Source organism: Odocoileus virginianus, chromosome 27, assembly GCF_023699985.2.
Source record: "Odocoileus virginianus isolate 20LAN1187 ecotype Illinois chromosome 27, Ovbor_1.2, whole genome shotgun sequence".
NCBI lineage: Eukaryota > Metazoa > Chordata > Mammalia > Artiodactyla > Cervidae > Odocoileus > Odocoileus virginianus.
This window is the reverse complement of record NC_069700.1, coordinates 2,864,551-2,880,949: the sequence shown is the minus strand read 5'-3', so window position 1 is coordinate 2,880,949 and position 16,399 is coordinate 2,864,551. Positions and strand designations below refer to the sequence as shown.

The 16,399-nt window shown below is 50.6% G+C and overlaps 1 protein-coding gene across 2 annotated transcripts in view; it reads right to left on the bottom strand.

The window, feature by feature from the left end:
- Positions 1 to 15,764, bottom strand: part of BMP6 (bone morphogenetic protein 6) — a 145,278-nt gene extending 129,514 nt beyond the window's left edge. For both annotated transcript variants that reach the window (XM_020869657.2, XM_070457010.1), the window contains exon 1: positions 14,312 to 15,764. In XM_020869657.2, the coding sequence (XP_020725316.2) occupies positions 14,312 to 14,918 (607 nt within the window). In that variant the 5' untranslated portion in view covers positions 14,919 to 15,764. The remainder of the gene's footprint in view (positions 1 to 14,311) is intronic.
- Positions 15,765 to 16,399: the final 635 nt, after the last annotated feature.

Here is a 16,399-nt window from a genome sequence, read left to right as displayed (position 1 = left end):
CCACCGGTGCTCATGGAAGCTCGTAAGCGTGCCTCTGATCTTCAGGGATTCACCACACTGAGGATTCTCTCCAACAGTTCGTGTTATTTGCAAAGAGAGAGAGAGAGAGAAGACCACACGTGGTCATGACATTTAGAGAAACTGACCCCCATCCATCCCACGAGCATCTATTGAGTACGTGTAAAGTAAGGCACAGTGCCAGGCACTCAGGGGGAGGAGTCCAAGTGAACAAAGCACTGCATGATGAAGAATCAGAGATGCGGGTGTGGAAGGTGATTTGCCCAAATCCCCCCAGCAGGCAGGTGGCAGCGCCCTCACGGGAACGCAAGGCTCCCAGTTCCCGCCTCGAAACCACACAAAACTCATCCGCAACACAGCTGATCTTCAAATGTGTCGTGCTGCGCCGGGGAAGGTCACCAGACCCCAGCATTCTTCCCAAGAGGCATGGCACGTGGTGAGCAAATGTCCAGAAGGCTTCCTCGAGAGCACAGCCTGTGAGCCGGGCTGTAGGGAACAGGTCCCACGGAGAATGTGGAAATGGGCAGTGATGCAACGAAAATGAGAGGAATCGGGAGAAAAGGCCAGAGGAGGGAAAAACCACGGAGCTGACGGGGCCGGCTGAAAGGTAGAGGAGACAGGAGGAGGGGAGGGTGCAGTGGAAACAAGGTGGGGTCAGATAGCATCCTGGCCTCCTCCAGGGGCAGAAGGAGCCAATGAAGGTGATGGAGGGAAAACAGGTCACATCTGTGCCACAGACGCACAGAACTGGCGCTGGTGCAAGGGCGGTCGGCACAGCACCCCAGGCCAAGGTCGGAAAGACCTCATCTGGGGAACAAGGGAAGAGAATGCAGGAGGAAGATGGGCGTTAGAGATTTCAGACGTAGAAACAGCAAGTCCAGCAACCACTTGGATGGGGGCACGAGGCTGGACCAGTGAGCACCCTGGTTCTCAAGCCTCAACAGCACTCCCCTGTCCACGCGGGCTCGTCAAAGTGCAGATTCCCACAGCAAGCCCCTGCATCCTGGCTGGCTCCAGGAAGGTTTTCATTGCCTCGACAACAACGAAAGATCTGTGCTGACTCCAAACTGAATGACTATCCTGCAGTGAGACGGTAGAGACATGGAAGCTGCCCGGACGGTTTGGTAACCACTTGGCTGATCATTTTATATCAGTGGGATCTGACAAACCGAGGCTTTATTTTTTTACGTTTTTTTTTTCCATTTCCCTTCTCTAATCATTCATCTTTCATGAATTTGACACCAGTATGGGTCCACAGAAATTTGGACAATTTTTAAAAACCCAACTGGGTCTTGCACAAAAACAGTTTGAGAAGCAACTCTGACCACACTTTGAATGGACGAGCAAGTAAGAGAGGCTCATGTGAGCAGGGGCTCCGAGTGGAGACCTCCCTGGGGCTGACATCTGGCTGCCAGAATCCCCCAGTCCCCAGGCCCGATCACCTCAGCCTGCACGCGCATCCCCTGAAAGGTGCCACCCAGCCTCAGTTACCTCCTTATTCCTACATCTGAGTGGGCTCCCCCACCCCAAACCCACGGCGATCCCAGCCCCGTGTGCAGGTCGAGTGTTGCATGCCAACCCTCTGAATCTTTTACCTTTTTTTTTTTCCCCCAGGATATGTTCCCAAACAGCTATCTAGGGGACAGAAAAAGAACCAGGAATGAGCAAGGAGAGTCACAGAAGCTAGGCAGAGAATCTCTTAGGCCTGTGTGTGTCAGAAGGTTAAAGGCTTTCAGACAGGAGGGTGAAGACTCGGGGAAGGGTGCTTAGTTGCCTTTGATGGAAGAATGTCCCCAGAGTGATGGGGACAGAAGTCAGACAGCAAGAGGACAGCAGAAAGTGGGCAAGCTTCGCTGAGTAGTGGGGGAGGCGAGGAGAGCGCTCAGCAACTTCACCAGACTGTCCTGTCGTGTGAATAGACTGGGCGCTACTTGGAACAGACTCTCAATAACAATTCTCTCCCCGGTTCTCCAAATTCTCCTTATCTGCTAATGGTTAGGGATTCCCTGGTGGCTCCGCGGTAAAATATTCACCTGCGAATGCTGGAGATGCGGGTTTGACCCCTGAAGTGGGAAGATCCCCTGGAGAAGGAAATAGCAACCCACTCCACTATTCTTGCTGGGAGAATCCCTGGCTGGCTACAGTCCATGAGATTCCAAAAGGGACACGGTTTAGAGACTAAAACACCTACTACACAGCTGTTTAACCCCTACCTACTAATAGTTAGTGTAAATTTGCAGCTATAAAGTCCTTTTCTTCCTTGCTGAGATAATAGGGTAAGTGACATCAGTCACTGTTCAAAGCAAAAGGCCATTAAGAAATACAGTACTTACATGTTCTTACACACCCCCTCACCCACACACAAAAAAAGATGCATTTTCTATTTAATCTTACAGAATACTTGGGAGAAGGATGAGCCTAGCAGGGGAAAGTCAGGAGTAAATTGGAGTCTACTTTCTTAAATGGCTTGGATTTGCGCCCTACCCTCAACTGCCAGAATTTAAAACAGAAACACAAAAAAGCATCTTGGTGATGTTTGCCAGAAGTATCAAATCTTTTCAGCTTGAGTATCGAGGAGATACCAATGGTGTCTCTAACCATCCCCAAAGGGCCCCGGATGCTTGATCTTGAAATCAGAAGAGGTCTGATTTTTTATTATGAGCTCTTATAAAAAAAAAAATAAATATGGGAGGTGAGATACAGGATCGAGGCCAGTCAATACTGCAAAGAGTGGGCTTCACCATGGAGTTCTCGGATCCAAAAGAAATCATTCACAAGCATCTTCAGCAGATTCCATTCTTAAGGATGTTCAAAGCATATACAATAAAGCATGAGCTGAAATGGCATAAATGAAAGATGGGATTTTCACTACACTTCCTCTATATTAGGATATTATTCTATTTCCTGGCATAGGCAACTGTTTAAAAAGAACAGATCTGGATACACTATCTTGATTGTGGTGATGGCTTCAGAAGTCCGTATATAAGTTTATCGTATCGTATACTTTAAATAAGCAGCTTACTGTATATGTCAATGATACTGAAAGAAAGCTGTTGGAAAAAATTAATCAAAGATACACATATGTAACACTCCTAGAACCTCTGAGCATTATAAAGTCTGGGGTTTCTCTGCTATATTCTAGAGGATGAAAAGGTTGCGGCGATCAGGGTCCAGCCAGGGAAAGAGAAACCCTAGCAAGTATTTACCGCAGAAGGAATTGAATGCAGGGGACTGCTGGCATCACAGTGGGAAAGGCAAGCAAGTCACGGTGAGACAACCCACAGATGAGCAACAGCCTGAAGCCACGGCCACCTTCAGGAGAAGGAAGAGGGCCTGGAGACACCCGTGGAAGCCAGCGCCAGGTGGCCCTTCCAGAGACGACCAAAGCTGCTGGAAAGGCAACAGCCTGTGGTCCCACCCCTGCCCTACAGGGAGACCCAGGAAGGGTCAGGAAAGGCTCTTAGGGCCGAGAAATGACCCAAGGATGTTTCATGGGGGAAACGGGTTACACAGTAAAAGTCAGCTCAGAACACTATTAAAGCAAGTTAGCAGACTTCCCCACTGCTGGGCTGTCAAGGCTTTAACATGCTCCCAGACACGGGATCTCCAAAAGAAGAATGTAATGCTAAGTGCTTCCATGTTCCTCCTCTGCAGAGCATTTGGGAGACGTGTCCCATGAAATGCTATTAGGGAAATGATGATCCAGCCCAATATTCACATTTACAGACAAAGAAAGACTCTGAGATTTGGCTAAGTGGCTTGAACAGGCTAAAAAGGGATAACACAAAGACAGGAGGATTAAGCTTCTGGAATCTTAATCAAGCGCTCTTTCTTCAACTCTGCACTGAAGAGGCCTTAAAGCACTTTCTATCACCCTCAAGAAAACCAGCTACTTAACCACTCCGGCGAGCGATGTGTCATTTTGGTGGTACAAACTACCAGACTCCATGGAGAGGTGTATGCAGCGTGCTGTTGATGCCAACCAAGGGCGTCAGCACCACGGAAAAAAAAAAAAGAGGAAATGAAGGCAGTGGAGTGGCCAGATTTATTAATGGGAGGAAGAGGAGAGAGGAAGAGGCAAGAGGCGGCGGGGGAATCACGCTCCACAGGGTACCACTTGCATGTTTGAGCGTCCAGGCTTCCGCATCTAACAGTTGATGACACGTAGGTGCGTGTTCGACAAACCGCCCCAGGCCAGCAGACACACGAGCAAGGTGCAAGATCAGTGAGCTGGGTTCCCAAAGCTGGTGTGAGGGGATTCTGCCCTGAAGAGAGCCCAGCGAAACGCAGAGGCCAGTTCCATAGCCCCTGGGAGAGATGCAGCTCTCCAAATAGCTTCAGCTGAAGACACCTGCGTTGTCCTCATCTCACCCTCCACAAGCCTTTTGGCGCAGACTTCTCTCCCAGGCGGTGCTGATGGCACAGTGGATGGGAATCCACCTGCCAATGCAGGGAACGCGGGTTTAACCTCCGGTCCAGGAAGATGCCACGTGCCAAGGAGCAACCAAGCCCGTGTGCCGTAACTACTGAACTCGCGCTCTAGAGGCCACGCGCTGCAGCTACTGAAGCCTGCACGCTCCAGGGCCCGCGAGCCACAGCCAATGAACCCACGGGCCGCAGCTACTGAAGCCCTGTGCCGAGAGCCCGTGCTCCACAGAGAGAACAGCCGCCCCGAGCAGGGCCCGGGCACCTCAGCAACGAACAGTGCCCGCTCCCTGCAGCCCCAGGAGGTCACCTGCAGCAGCGAAGACCCAGCGCAGCCAAAAAAATAAAGTTTAACAGAGAAAAAGACCTCTCTCCCACCAGACAGAGAGGGTGAGGCCACAACGCATACGAAGGTAGGCGATACGGAAGCAAGCTAAATTCCAATCCACCGACACAGCTCTGGTGCCAAGCACCTCTTTTTGAGAGGTTTCGTCTCCACAGGGATGGGTCAGGAGATCAAGGCAGTTATGTAGCAAGAATGGAGAAAATACCCCAATCACACAGACAGCTGACACAAGGAAAACTGGGGAGAATTCGTGAAGGGTCTCACCTGTACGATATTTGTAAGGAAATGCTCACAGCTTCCCAACCGACCTCAGATGAATCGCCAGCTACTTGTTCAACAGCACTCTTGAGGGTTACCACGTCACTTGATATTTGCCTTTTCTCATTATTTACCATTAATCTGTATAGCCTTTTCTCACGGAAAACAGTCCAAAGCAAATGAGCCCAATCTACAAAGACCTCTGGTTTACGGAGTCTCTATTAATTTAATTTTAATCTGATCTAAACCGCCTCTGCTGAGGAAAACTTTCCAAGTTCCCTGATCCAGCCACCAAGGGAGTAAAAGGTATTTTTGTGAGTTTCTCGATCCGAAACTCACACAAAGTTTTAACAATATTTTTTTCTTCCTTTCTGAAAACTTGAACTCCTCTCCCCAATAACAGCCCCTCCCCAAATTTTAATAATTTACAAGCACAGAATTCCTGATTCTTATTCATTCCTCGGGCTGCTTTCTTTTACTCCCCCAATCCTGCCGAGCACGGATCAAACAGGGCATAAGCCAGAGAGAAATTTAATCGCTCGTATCTCTGCCTGAGGGATTGTCTAGGTGCTATGGTGACAGACACCTCACTGAAAGCATGTGGAGGAAAAAAGACTTTTAAACTCCTAGACTTAAAGAGAGAGAGAGAGGTTTCTAATGGAATTGCTGTCAACACACAAAAACACAAAATAAGGCCGACATAGTCAATCAAAACTACTTATATACTCAAAGGGTAAAGCTGCCCAAACAATACTGTTCGAAGGTATCCCCCAAACTCTGCCTATGTTGAATTTTAAGAGTTTTATTGATTTGCTTTTCTGGCTAAATGTACATTTTCTCCCCAGAAGATTTTTAGGTGAAACTACCCCGTGTGATACCATAACCATGGACACACGTCATAAGACATTCATCCAAACCCATAGAACACATCACACCAATGGTGAGCAGTGATGCAAATTATGGACCTTGAGGGACACTGTCCACGCAGGGTCATTGACTGTAAGCTGTGTACCGGTCTGGTGCGGGATGGTGGTCCTGGGAGGGGTTATACGCACATGGAGGTTTGGGCATATGTGGGAAATCTGAGCTTTTCACTCAGTTTCACTATAGACAGACTATTCTAAAAAGTATTTTTACTGTGCAGCTTCTCTGCCAGTTTATTCTGATAGAGGCATGTTCAATAACATCTGGGGTCGGGGGGGGGGGGGGAGTGAAACTTTTAGCTCTTCAATGTGTAGTTTATAAAGCTCTGTCTTTAGGGTATGTCAATTCGAAAATTTAAAGGGGAGGTGGGGAGAAAGTAAGTGGTCTCAGAGATCAAGGTCGATTACAAAAATCTCCCAGCCACATCAGCATAGAATATAACCCAGACGAGGCAGTGGTTAGAGTTCCTCCTCTCCTGATACGCGAGTCAGAATTTTCTGCCAGCCTGTGTTCGTGAACAGGAAACCAACAAGACTGTAAACAAAGGAACCACCACCAACAGCCACAGATGTGCAGGGCTGGAAGTTCCACTCTGGACAAGGTGAAAAGGCTAACGGGCAGGGAGTCGTAATAAAGCCGCCTGCCTGCTGAGAAGTCAGCCCGCTCCTCCCCCCTCGGACCGCTCAGATGATGAGAAAACAATCTGAACATAAACTCAGCACGACGGAGCAAGGACGTCTGAGGCGTGGGACAATCCCCGACCTATCTGGCAGGATCAGAAACCAAGGGCGTGTGCCCATGAACCCAAGGGCCAGGAAGGCTCTCCCACTCGGAACTAGAACCTCATTCTGCAAAAATGCTTGCAGGGGAGTCTTCGGCCCAGCCATCTGGGACTGGGTTAGAGATAACTGGGCCGTGGGGACCCATCCAGGAATTACCTGCTGCAATTTAGATAGCATCTCTATTATGGACCCAGTCTCCTTAATAATGGCCATGGGCAGGGCAGGAAGAGAATCAGAGCCTGTGAACATCAGTGGAACAATGCCGCTCAGGGCAACGTGGTTTTCAGCTCACTTTTGGAGAAGAAAACAATTCTTTAAGGTCAACGGTCCTTCGGCATACCAAAGAGGAGGATATTTATAGAGATGCTAATTTTTTTTTTTTTTTAATAAAAGCAGAAGTCTAGGAGAGAATGCTAGCCACTAAAAGAAAATCCACAAAATTCCAGATCTGGGCTCCACACCTCTTGCCCTGGGCCACAGTCTTGCATGCTTTTAATTTCTCCTGAATTATCCACTCATGTCTGACCAACAACTCTATGGCCCTATTTCTCAGATGCTTTAGGCTCTCTCAGTGGTTCTGTTGGTCGTTCCTCAGCTTGAGACGCACCAGCAGTGAGGAGGAAGTGGGCCTGAGTACCTCTTAGAAGTCTAACTACACACAGAATAGATGATGTGAACCTTTCACGCTGTAAATTCTAGGACCTATGGACAACACAAATGGACCGATCATCCCCAGCTGCCAATGGATAGAGGAAACCCAGCTTAAAAAAACAGGTTGTCCACAGCTGGGCATGTTCCTCCAGAAAAGCAATGTCATGGAAGATAGCTCTGTGTCTGCAGCCAGCTCCAGAGTCTAGCTTCACAAGGAGGCTGAAATTATACCTACTGACAGTGAAAAAAAATAATTGCAGAGGACAACATTTTCAAAACACTAGTAAGTGGAGCCAAAAAATCCAATCAACTTCAGCGGACTACAATGTCTTATTTCTAAAGCTTGGAGGGGAGAATAAATTCGGAGTTTGGGATTAACATATATATGCTACTATATATAAAATAGACAGGAACACACTCAATATCTGGTAATAGCCCTATTAGAAGAATCCAAAAAAGATACATATATATATATGTGAATAATGGAATCATTTTGCTCTACGACTGAAACTAACACAACACTGTAAATCAACTACACTTTAATGAAAAAATCTAAAATAAATAAAAACATAAAACTAAAAATCATTAAAAAAAAAAAAAAAAGGAAGACAAAACAGGTATAACTGCAGTTTCAAGAATTTCTGGCATGCACTAGGACTTGGAGGTTGATATGTCCCCAGTTCTTTAGCTTTCATGAAAACAAGAATGGCTTCCCTTCTCCTTAACACAGGTGTCACCACTATCCTGAATAGCCGGTAGGACTAGGGTTATTTTCTGGTCCCAAGTTTCCAGAGGACAAAAGGTGGGAGAGGGGAACCAGGAGTAAGGATATTACGAGAAAATGTGCTTACATAAAAGCAACTCAGCTGTCATGACAAAAACAGAAATGAAGACAGCAGAACACACCGGCTCTTTGTGAGGAAAACAAGGGGAGGAGATGCCAGCTGCCCCCACGCCAGCCCCCCGGGTGACACCAAGCAGCCAGGACAGATATGTCACCCGCCTGGGACAGGCTGGGTAGATGGTGGTCTCCGGGGGCCAGGGGAGGAAGGTTACCGTTTAACGGCTGTTTACAGGCACAGGCCTCTCAAGGGCTCAGATCGTAGCAAGGGTCCACACTGGTTTCAACTCCTTTCACTCATAGTTACAGAAACTTGGTCTGCTCAGGAACACGATCTGATTAAAATATTGCCCACGTGTCTTCTCACTGCTGGAGGCACCAAAGGTGATGTCACAAATTTAGACAAGAGGAAAGCGTGAAAAACCAGAGTAAGGCTTAAATGGAAATATTAAAAGTGCAATGTCTTCATATTAAGAAAAACAGAGCATCCCATGGAATAATTCGTTGTTAAATACAGGATGGTAAACAGGAGAGGAAAAGTACCCAAAGCTGATTAATTACCCTAGAAATGGTGCTCGCTTCACTGTCCTAACTCAGTCTCATAAACAGATGGGAGAGGCAAAGATGAGAGCGGCTGGTCATCTGAGCGTCTCTGATATCCAGTATTCACCCTCTCACTCCCACATCCAAGGAAAACGTGTGAAACCCAACATTCAAAGTAGCCAAACTCTGCAGGCATGGTGATGAAGCAATTACATGCTGAAGAAAGTGTTGAACTGTGGGGATTTTTTCACTGACACAGATGTTTATATCACTAGGAATCCTTCCTCTATGTGAATCAGAGGTAAGTTCTCAAAGAGAGGAACCAAGAATGACTCAGCACATCTAAAAAGAATTTATACCCATTCTTAGGACATTCAGAGGAAGCACCATCCGAGAGCTAAACAATGGTATCTGCTTGCCCTTTGATCCAGCTTTAAGAACATTTTGTACAACTTGGTTGAAATACCACTGAATTTCACATTTAGTATTTGAAATCTCTTTAGGGGACCATCCACTGCTTTTCTGAGCCACACTCTCGCAATCAAGTTCTTCAAACTATTTTTGCTGTGAATAGCTTGCAGGCATGGATTTATTTTCTCCTAACAAAAATCTTCCTAAACACAGGCAACTTAAATGAAAAATAGGCCCACTGATCCTATAAGAAAAAGACACTACAGTGTATCTGGTTACAGATCCAAGGAAAGAGAACTCCATTTTTCTTCTAATTTATGTTTCCCAAGAGTAATTTGGTTCAGAAGATTGCCAGTATTTTTAGTACAATAAGTTTCTTGTTACTTGTAGGAACACATGCTGATTCCTTTTTCTGACCATAATTTGAGTTTTTTTATTATTTCATTTTATCCTAGCATCTGTGGGCTTCCCTGGTGGCTCAGCTGGTAAAGAATCCGCCTGCAATGCAGGAGACCTGGGTTCAATCCCTGGGTTGGAAGATCCCCTGGAGAAGGGAAAGGCTACCCACTCCAGTATCCTGGCCTGGAGAATTCCATGGTCCATGGGGTCGCAAAGACTTGGACACGACTGAGTGACTTTCACTAGCATCTGTAGATCAATACCTCATTAATTTAAAATAAAGTCTGAAATGCAGAGATTTAACTAAAACTTTGCACTACTCTCAAACATAATGCCTACTATGAATATACACATGGGTATATTAATAGAGAGCTGTTTAATTAAGCCTGAAAATATACATCAGGTATGATAAATCTCAATGTCCTGTCTTCACTTGTCTTAAATGTTTTACTTTATAAAAATCATGTAGGTTCTTGTTGTTCATCCGAAACTATCACAACATTGTTAATCAGCTATACCCCAATACAAAAAGTTAAAAAAAAAATCAAGTAGGGACTGTCCTGCTAGTCCAGTGGTTAAGAATCCGCCTGCCAATGCAGGGAACACAGGTTCAATCCCTCATCTGCAGGGATCCCACATGCCTCAGGGCCACTGAACCCGTTCACCTGTGCTCCGCAACAAGCAGAAGCAACCACTGCAGTCAGAAGCCCCTGCACCAAACAAGAGCCACCCCACTCACCGAAACTAGAGAAAGCCAACGTGAGGCAATGAAGACCCAGCTCAGCCCAAATGAATACGTTAGAAAGTTAACAGAAATCAGTATGCCCCTTGTAAATGAGCTGAAGAAAATCAGATACACCCTAAACAGATGAGCGACATACAGATTTTAAATGAATATATCTACTTTCATTCCCTCTTGATCAAGCACCTTCAGTATGCTCAACATTATGTTAGGAACTTAGGTTACAACAGTGGATAAGCCTGGTTGCTTTCTGAGGCTGACATCCTAGAGGGGTGACAAACAAAATGAGTAAGCAAATTTTAAAGGGAAAAAAAAAACACTCCCTGTGATAAGTGAAACCAAGGAAATAAACAGGGTACGGGGACAGTAAACAAGTGAGAGAAGGTGGGGGCCACACCAGTTTCTACCAAGTGGCTAGAGAAGGTTTCTTCTCAAAGGTGAAGTTTAAGCTAAGACCTCAGAGAGTTCAGGATACTTCTCCAAGGTCACCACATTGGCAGGCTTGCTGATCAGGCTGCCAAGACATTCTCAGCATCAGGAAACAAGCAGGAAGGCACCCATGGCCGGGATTGAATGCAGCTTAACAAGCACCCAGCTTGCCTGGCGGGCACTCTGCACACCAGTCGGTTTAGAAGGAAAGAAGTTACACCTAAACAGACTGCTCACCCAGAGTGTAAAACCATCAACACCAACAGCAGCGGGCCAAACAACCAGCCTTGGGGATATGCAAGAGAAGTGTATCCCGTGGATTCATACTTCCTGACGATGCCTCTCTGACTGACAAGGCTCCAAGTGTCTTCAATGTATTTCATGAGTAAGTTACTCCTCTGTCCCAGGGAAGAGGAAGGTTTACAACTATGTAACACATTCCCTTAGACCTACAGTTTGTAACTTAGTTTGTAACTTTCAGTTCATAACTTACCTAACTCAGCAGGTATATAAGAACACTTTAAAACCCATCCTGCCACCTTCTGTAGGGTTCTTTTAGTCATGTAATGCAGTAACTAACACGCCATTGACAGGGAGGAAGAAATCTGTGGATTGTCTCAACAACCTTATTTAGAGACTACACATTGCGAAGCAATTACTGGGCTTCCCAGGTGGCGCTAGTGGTAAAGAACCCACCTGCCAACTCAGGAGTCATAAAGAGCCACAGGTTCGATCCCTGGGTCAGGAAGATCCCCCGGAGGAGGGCACGGCAACCCACTCCAGTATTCTTGCCTGGAGAATCCCCATGGACAGAGGAACCCAGTGGGCTACAGCCCATAAGGTCGCAAAGAGTTGGACACAACTGAAGCGACTTAGCACAGCACAAGCAACTCCTTCCTTCAAATGTACTGTCCTAATGAGCAAAGCTATGATAATCAGATTTCATCACATTTTTAGCCTCTCATAATAAAATCCTCCTTTCCTACTGCTAAACGGATCAACATTAAATAGCATTGCTTGACTGGCAGGTGGCATAGCTTGTGACTTGGATTCAACTTACCTGGAGAGGTTTTCTCCTCTACCCATGTGGAGTCCAAATCTACAGATAGTTATAACTTGCAATCAGAAAGTCTAAGAAGGGCTTGGGGCAGAATTCCCTACCTAGGAGTCTCTTTCGTTTCATAACAGCCTGTCCCTGCCCTGAAATGACACTATTATTGAATTCTCTTAGAATTTTTCAGTGCTATTTTTTGAATCTTTAAAAATCTTTCTGAAAAGTCCCTAGGGAGATACTATGTTAAACGGTTGCTTTAGCAGGATTAGAGTTGACAACCAGCTTCAAGCAATGCGGCTCAGAAGCCACATGTACCTGTAGACCTAGAAAGCTCAGAAAAGCAAGGAGTGAGGAGAATTTGGAGGTCACTAAACAGTGAATGTCAAGCCTTACAAACTTGCCTCAGGCCAACTCACAATTTCAAATACCAGTGGTTCCCAAACATTGGAATCACCTGAAGATCTTAAAAAAAAACTGATATCCAGCTTTAGCCACTCACTGAACTGATGGGGTCACCACCTGGACATCTAGGCTTTAAAAGCTCCCCAGGTGACTCTCATGTACAGCAATGTTTGGGAGCTGCTGACATAAGGAAGCACTGCTGTTAATTGCCTTCTGGAGTGATTTGATTGCCTTCAGAGATCAGGATCTCCCGTGCCAGTGCTTCTGAACCGTGGCCACCAAGATTCTGACTTAACTGGGGAGAAGCCCAGCATCACGTGTGTCAGGTGGAGAACCACGACCTTAAGCCTAGGAACTGTTTTCCGGAGAGTGTGATATAGCTGTCCCTGACGAACTCACAAGTGCTATTCTTCCCACTTTGTTCAAGTTGGGGATTACCCTCAAAAGGCAATGAAACATTTCTCCAAGGGAAGAAACTTAGGGGATTAGGGGAGGGGGGGTAATGAGAGCGAGGGCAGGGGATGGAATTTACTAAGACAGAAGCAGCAGAGATGTTAGCGTAAGGAACAGTGCTGGTCCCTCCTCGGTGCCCCAGCTTGACCGACTGGCATGAGAATTTCCTTAGAATACTCCTTGGAGGTGGCTCCACCTTGGCTTTGATCCCAATAAATTGTGAAAATTCCTGTCCAATCAGAACCCCTGGCGCTGCAAGGAGCCAGACCGACAGGCCTGGAGCCTCCAGTCCCTGTGAGATTCTGCATCAGGAATTTCCCAGGAGGATGCCTGCACCCCTCGGACATCTGTGGTCCTGCGCCCGGAACCCCGGCCCTCCACCCCAGTACTTTCTTCCCCCAAAGCTCAGCGGAGTTCTCTCCTGGACATACTTGGAAAGGACTCGCTTGAGGTTTTTGACATGGGGATTTGTCCTTAAGAAAGGGACGTCTCCGACGTGGCTTGGAGACGCGAGTGCCGCTCTGGCAATGCCTGCGAACCCACTTCGGGGCCTGGGCAGAGCCGCGCGTCTCGCCCCGGAAGGGAAGTCCGCGGAGACCCACCCCACCGCGCGGCTGCGCCCGCTCCGGGCGTGGCTCCTGCGCCCCACTTCTCCCCGCCTAGAGCGCGGCCCCTACATCGCTGCGTCTACGCTGAGTCAGTTTATGAATGAAGAGGAGCACAGATCGGAGGCACAGATTCTGGGAAAAGTCCTCCTCACGCCGTTCTCATTTACAGATGCGAAGACGCGAGGGGGAAAAGCTCCGACTCCGTCCGGGTTTGCCACAGAACATTTGTGGCTGAGCCCAATTTAGCCGCCCTTGAATTTCCATTCTGTTGCCTGGCAACCGGTTCAGACCAGCTCCCGGCCCCCAACCCGCACCCTTTCTCTGCCCGTGCAGCTTGGGCCGAGGTGATCAAGAGTTCAGCCTTTGGGGGGCTCGGGCCAAAGACATGTGAACGAGGGTTCTAGGGGAGCGACCCCAAGCCCGCGCGAGCCCAGCCTGGCCGGGGCTGGCGAGCCTCCTGCGGTCCTTTCGGGACTTTCTTGTGCATCCCTCCTCCCCCAAATCGGTGGGCACTACTTATCCGCAATCGCCAACTTTCATAAAGTTCTCAACTGCTCAGGGATTCTCTGAGATCCCGGTGGGAGAACCGGCACTCTCAGAGCGTTGAGGACGCCGAACAAAACAGGAGGGGAAACGTGTTGAAGCGCCTTCTCCGTCCCAGCTGACCCCACTCGGGCCAAACTTTTCTGCCATCAGTCGAGTTAACGGGGCCCGAGCCGGGCACCAGTTGGGAAAAGCGCGGACTGTGTTCGGGCGGCTAGCGGAGACGCGCCAGCCAGCGCCGCGTTCGGGACCCAGTGCCCCAGCCCGCCGCGGCGGGCAGCGCACGTGCCGCCCCCTCTCCTGCCCCCGGGCCGCGCAGGTGGTGAGAGGGGAGCTGGCCTGTCCGCACTTCCCCGCCGGGGCCCCCAGCGCCAGGGGCTCCTCCACCCTCTCACCCCCGCGCCCCGCGCCCAGGAGACTGGAAAGAGGAGGGTGTTCTGGTCGTCACGCTACCCACCCACGCACCCCGCCACCATACTTACCCAGGTTCACAAAGCTCATGACCATGTCGGCGTCGTTGAGGAAGGCGCTGTCTTGCGCGCTGGTCAGTGGGGACGCGCCGCCGCCAGGCCCGGTGGCCAGGAGGCTCCCACTGCCGAGGGGGTGCGCGGCGCCCGGCGATGGGGACTGGGGCTGGGACGCGCCGGCTCCTCCGCGCTGCCCGGGCTGCCGCCTCTCCTCGTCCGAAGCCCCGTCCTCCTCATCGTCGGCGGACAGGGCGTTGTATAGGTCCAGCATGAAGAGGGGCGCAGATTTCAGCCGCTCGGGCGGAGGCTCCCCGCTAGCTGGCTGCTGCTGCGGGAACGCGGGAGGCTGCGGGAGGCCGTGCAGGGGCCGCGGCCGGTGCGGGAGCCCCAGCACCGACAGGATCTCTTTCTGCATCTCCCGCTTCTCGTGCGTCTTGAGCCGCCGGTACAGGAAGCCCGAGGAGGAGGTCTGCGGCGGGGGTGGCCGCTCCGCGTGGCCCGGGCTCCCGCCGTCCCCCAGCAACGCCCCCCCGGCGGCGGCGGCGGGCAGGGGAGGGGGCCCGCAGAAGCTGCACAACAGCCCCCACCACCAGCACAGCCACTGCGCCGTCCGCCCCAGCATCCCCGCCGGGCCGGGCGGGCCCCGCGGGCCCCGCGAGGCGTGGAGCGGCGGAGCGAGGCCGGCGCGCGGCCGCGGTGGCCCTTGGCGTGAACAGCTCCCCCCGCCACCTCTCGGCGGGCTCGCTTCCCCTTCCCGGCCTCAGTCCTTATCTCTCATGGTCCTCTGGGGCGCCCCCAGTTGCCCCGGCTGGAAGGGAGGCGGAAGGGACGCGATCCCCGCCGCAGAACCACTGGAGGGGCAAGGGGAAACCCCGCACTCCCGCGGAAGTCTCCGGAGACGCAAGGTCCAGGCCAGGTGCGTCCGAGTCCGGGCCGCGCTGCAGCGGGCGTCCTCGCCCCCGGGCGGGTCAGGGCGCAGTTATTCTAGGGCCCGGCTGCCGGCGCACAGCCCTCCCGGGGCGGCTCACCAGCGTCGGGGGATGCCCGGCATCGCCCCCGCGCACGCCCGCGCCTCGCTCGTGCGGTCGCCGTGGAGTGTACCCCCGCCGGAGGGCCCCCGCCGTGGCGACGAGGCGTCCCAAGGTGCCAACCCTCTCAGCGAGGCTTGAACTTCCTTCTCGCTCACAAACTTCGCGCCCCTCGGTCTCCTGATCGGCCTCGGGATCTCGGCGCGCAGCTCCCCTGCCCGAGCGCAGGCGGTGAGGATCCTGCTCTCCGTTCCGCGCTGGCTCGGCTGCCCCCACCCCGGCCTAACCCCGGCTCGCAGAAGGGAACGGGAGGGACGCGGGCCGGGGCGCGGAGCGGCGGCGGCGGCGCCGGGAGTTCGCAGGCTCCCGCCTCTCGGAGCCGCGCTGCCCGCAGCGGCCAACGTGGGCTTTTCTGGTGCGCGTCTCGCCCAGGTACCGCACTCCAGCCCCCGGGACGCCCCGCCCCCCCGGGCGACGGACAGGCCGGCCGCCAATGGGGAGGCGCGCCTCGTTGGTATTTAAATGGATCCGCCCCCTTCTTGCACCCTCCCTCTCCCGGGAGGCGGTGCCTCCGCCGCGCGTAGGTTTCAAGTACAGAGAATTCTTGCAGGCACCCCGGGAGCAGCGACTCAGAAAGGCAACCAGATCATCGGTAGGGAGAACGATCTGATCAGAGCCCAATGGAAATCTTGCTCTTTTACGATTCCATAAAAGGCCTAAACTGATGTTTTTAACTAAATAAAAGTAAAGTCAGCTGTTAAATCGGTGTCACCTGACTCAGTTGAGGAAGAACAGAAAAATGATGCTTTTCCCATTCCTTCCTTATTTTCTCTAATTGATGTAATGTAGTTATTTAACAGTCACGTGGCTTCTCCAAGACAGCTGCTGGGACTTGGGGCACAGCTGCGGAGAAGCTGCTCCCAAAAGCCACAAAGAGGGTCAGGTATAAGCCAAACCCTTCATCCGGAAGGCTTGGGCCCTAGTACTTTGATTTATTTCTTCATTTGGGCTTCGACTTTGCTTCTTAGGGGCTTCCCTGGTGGCTCAGTCAGTGACGAATCAGCCTGCAATGCAG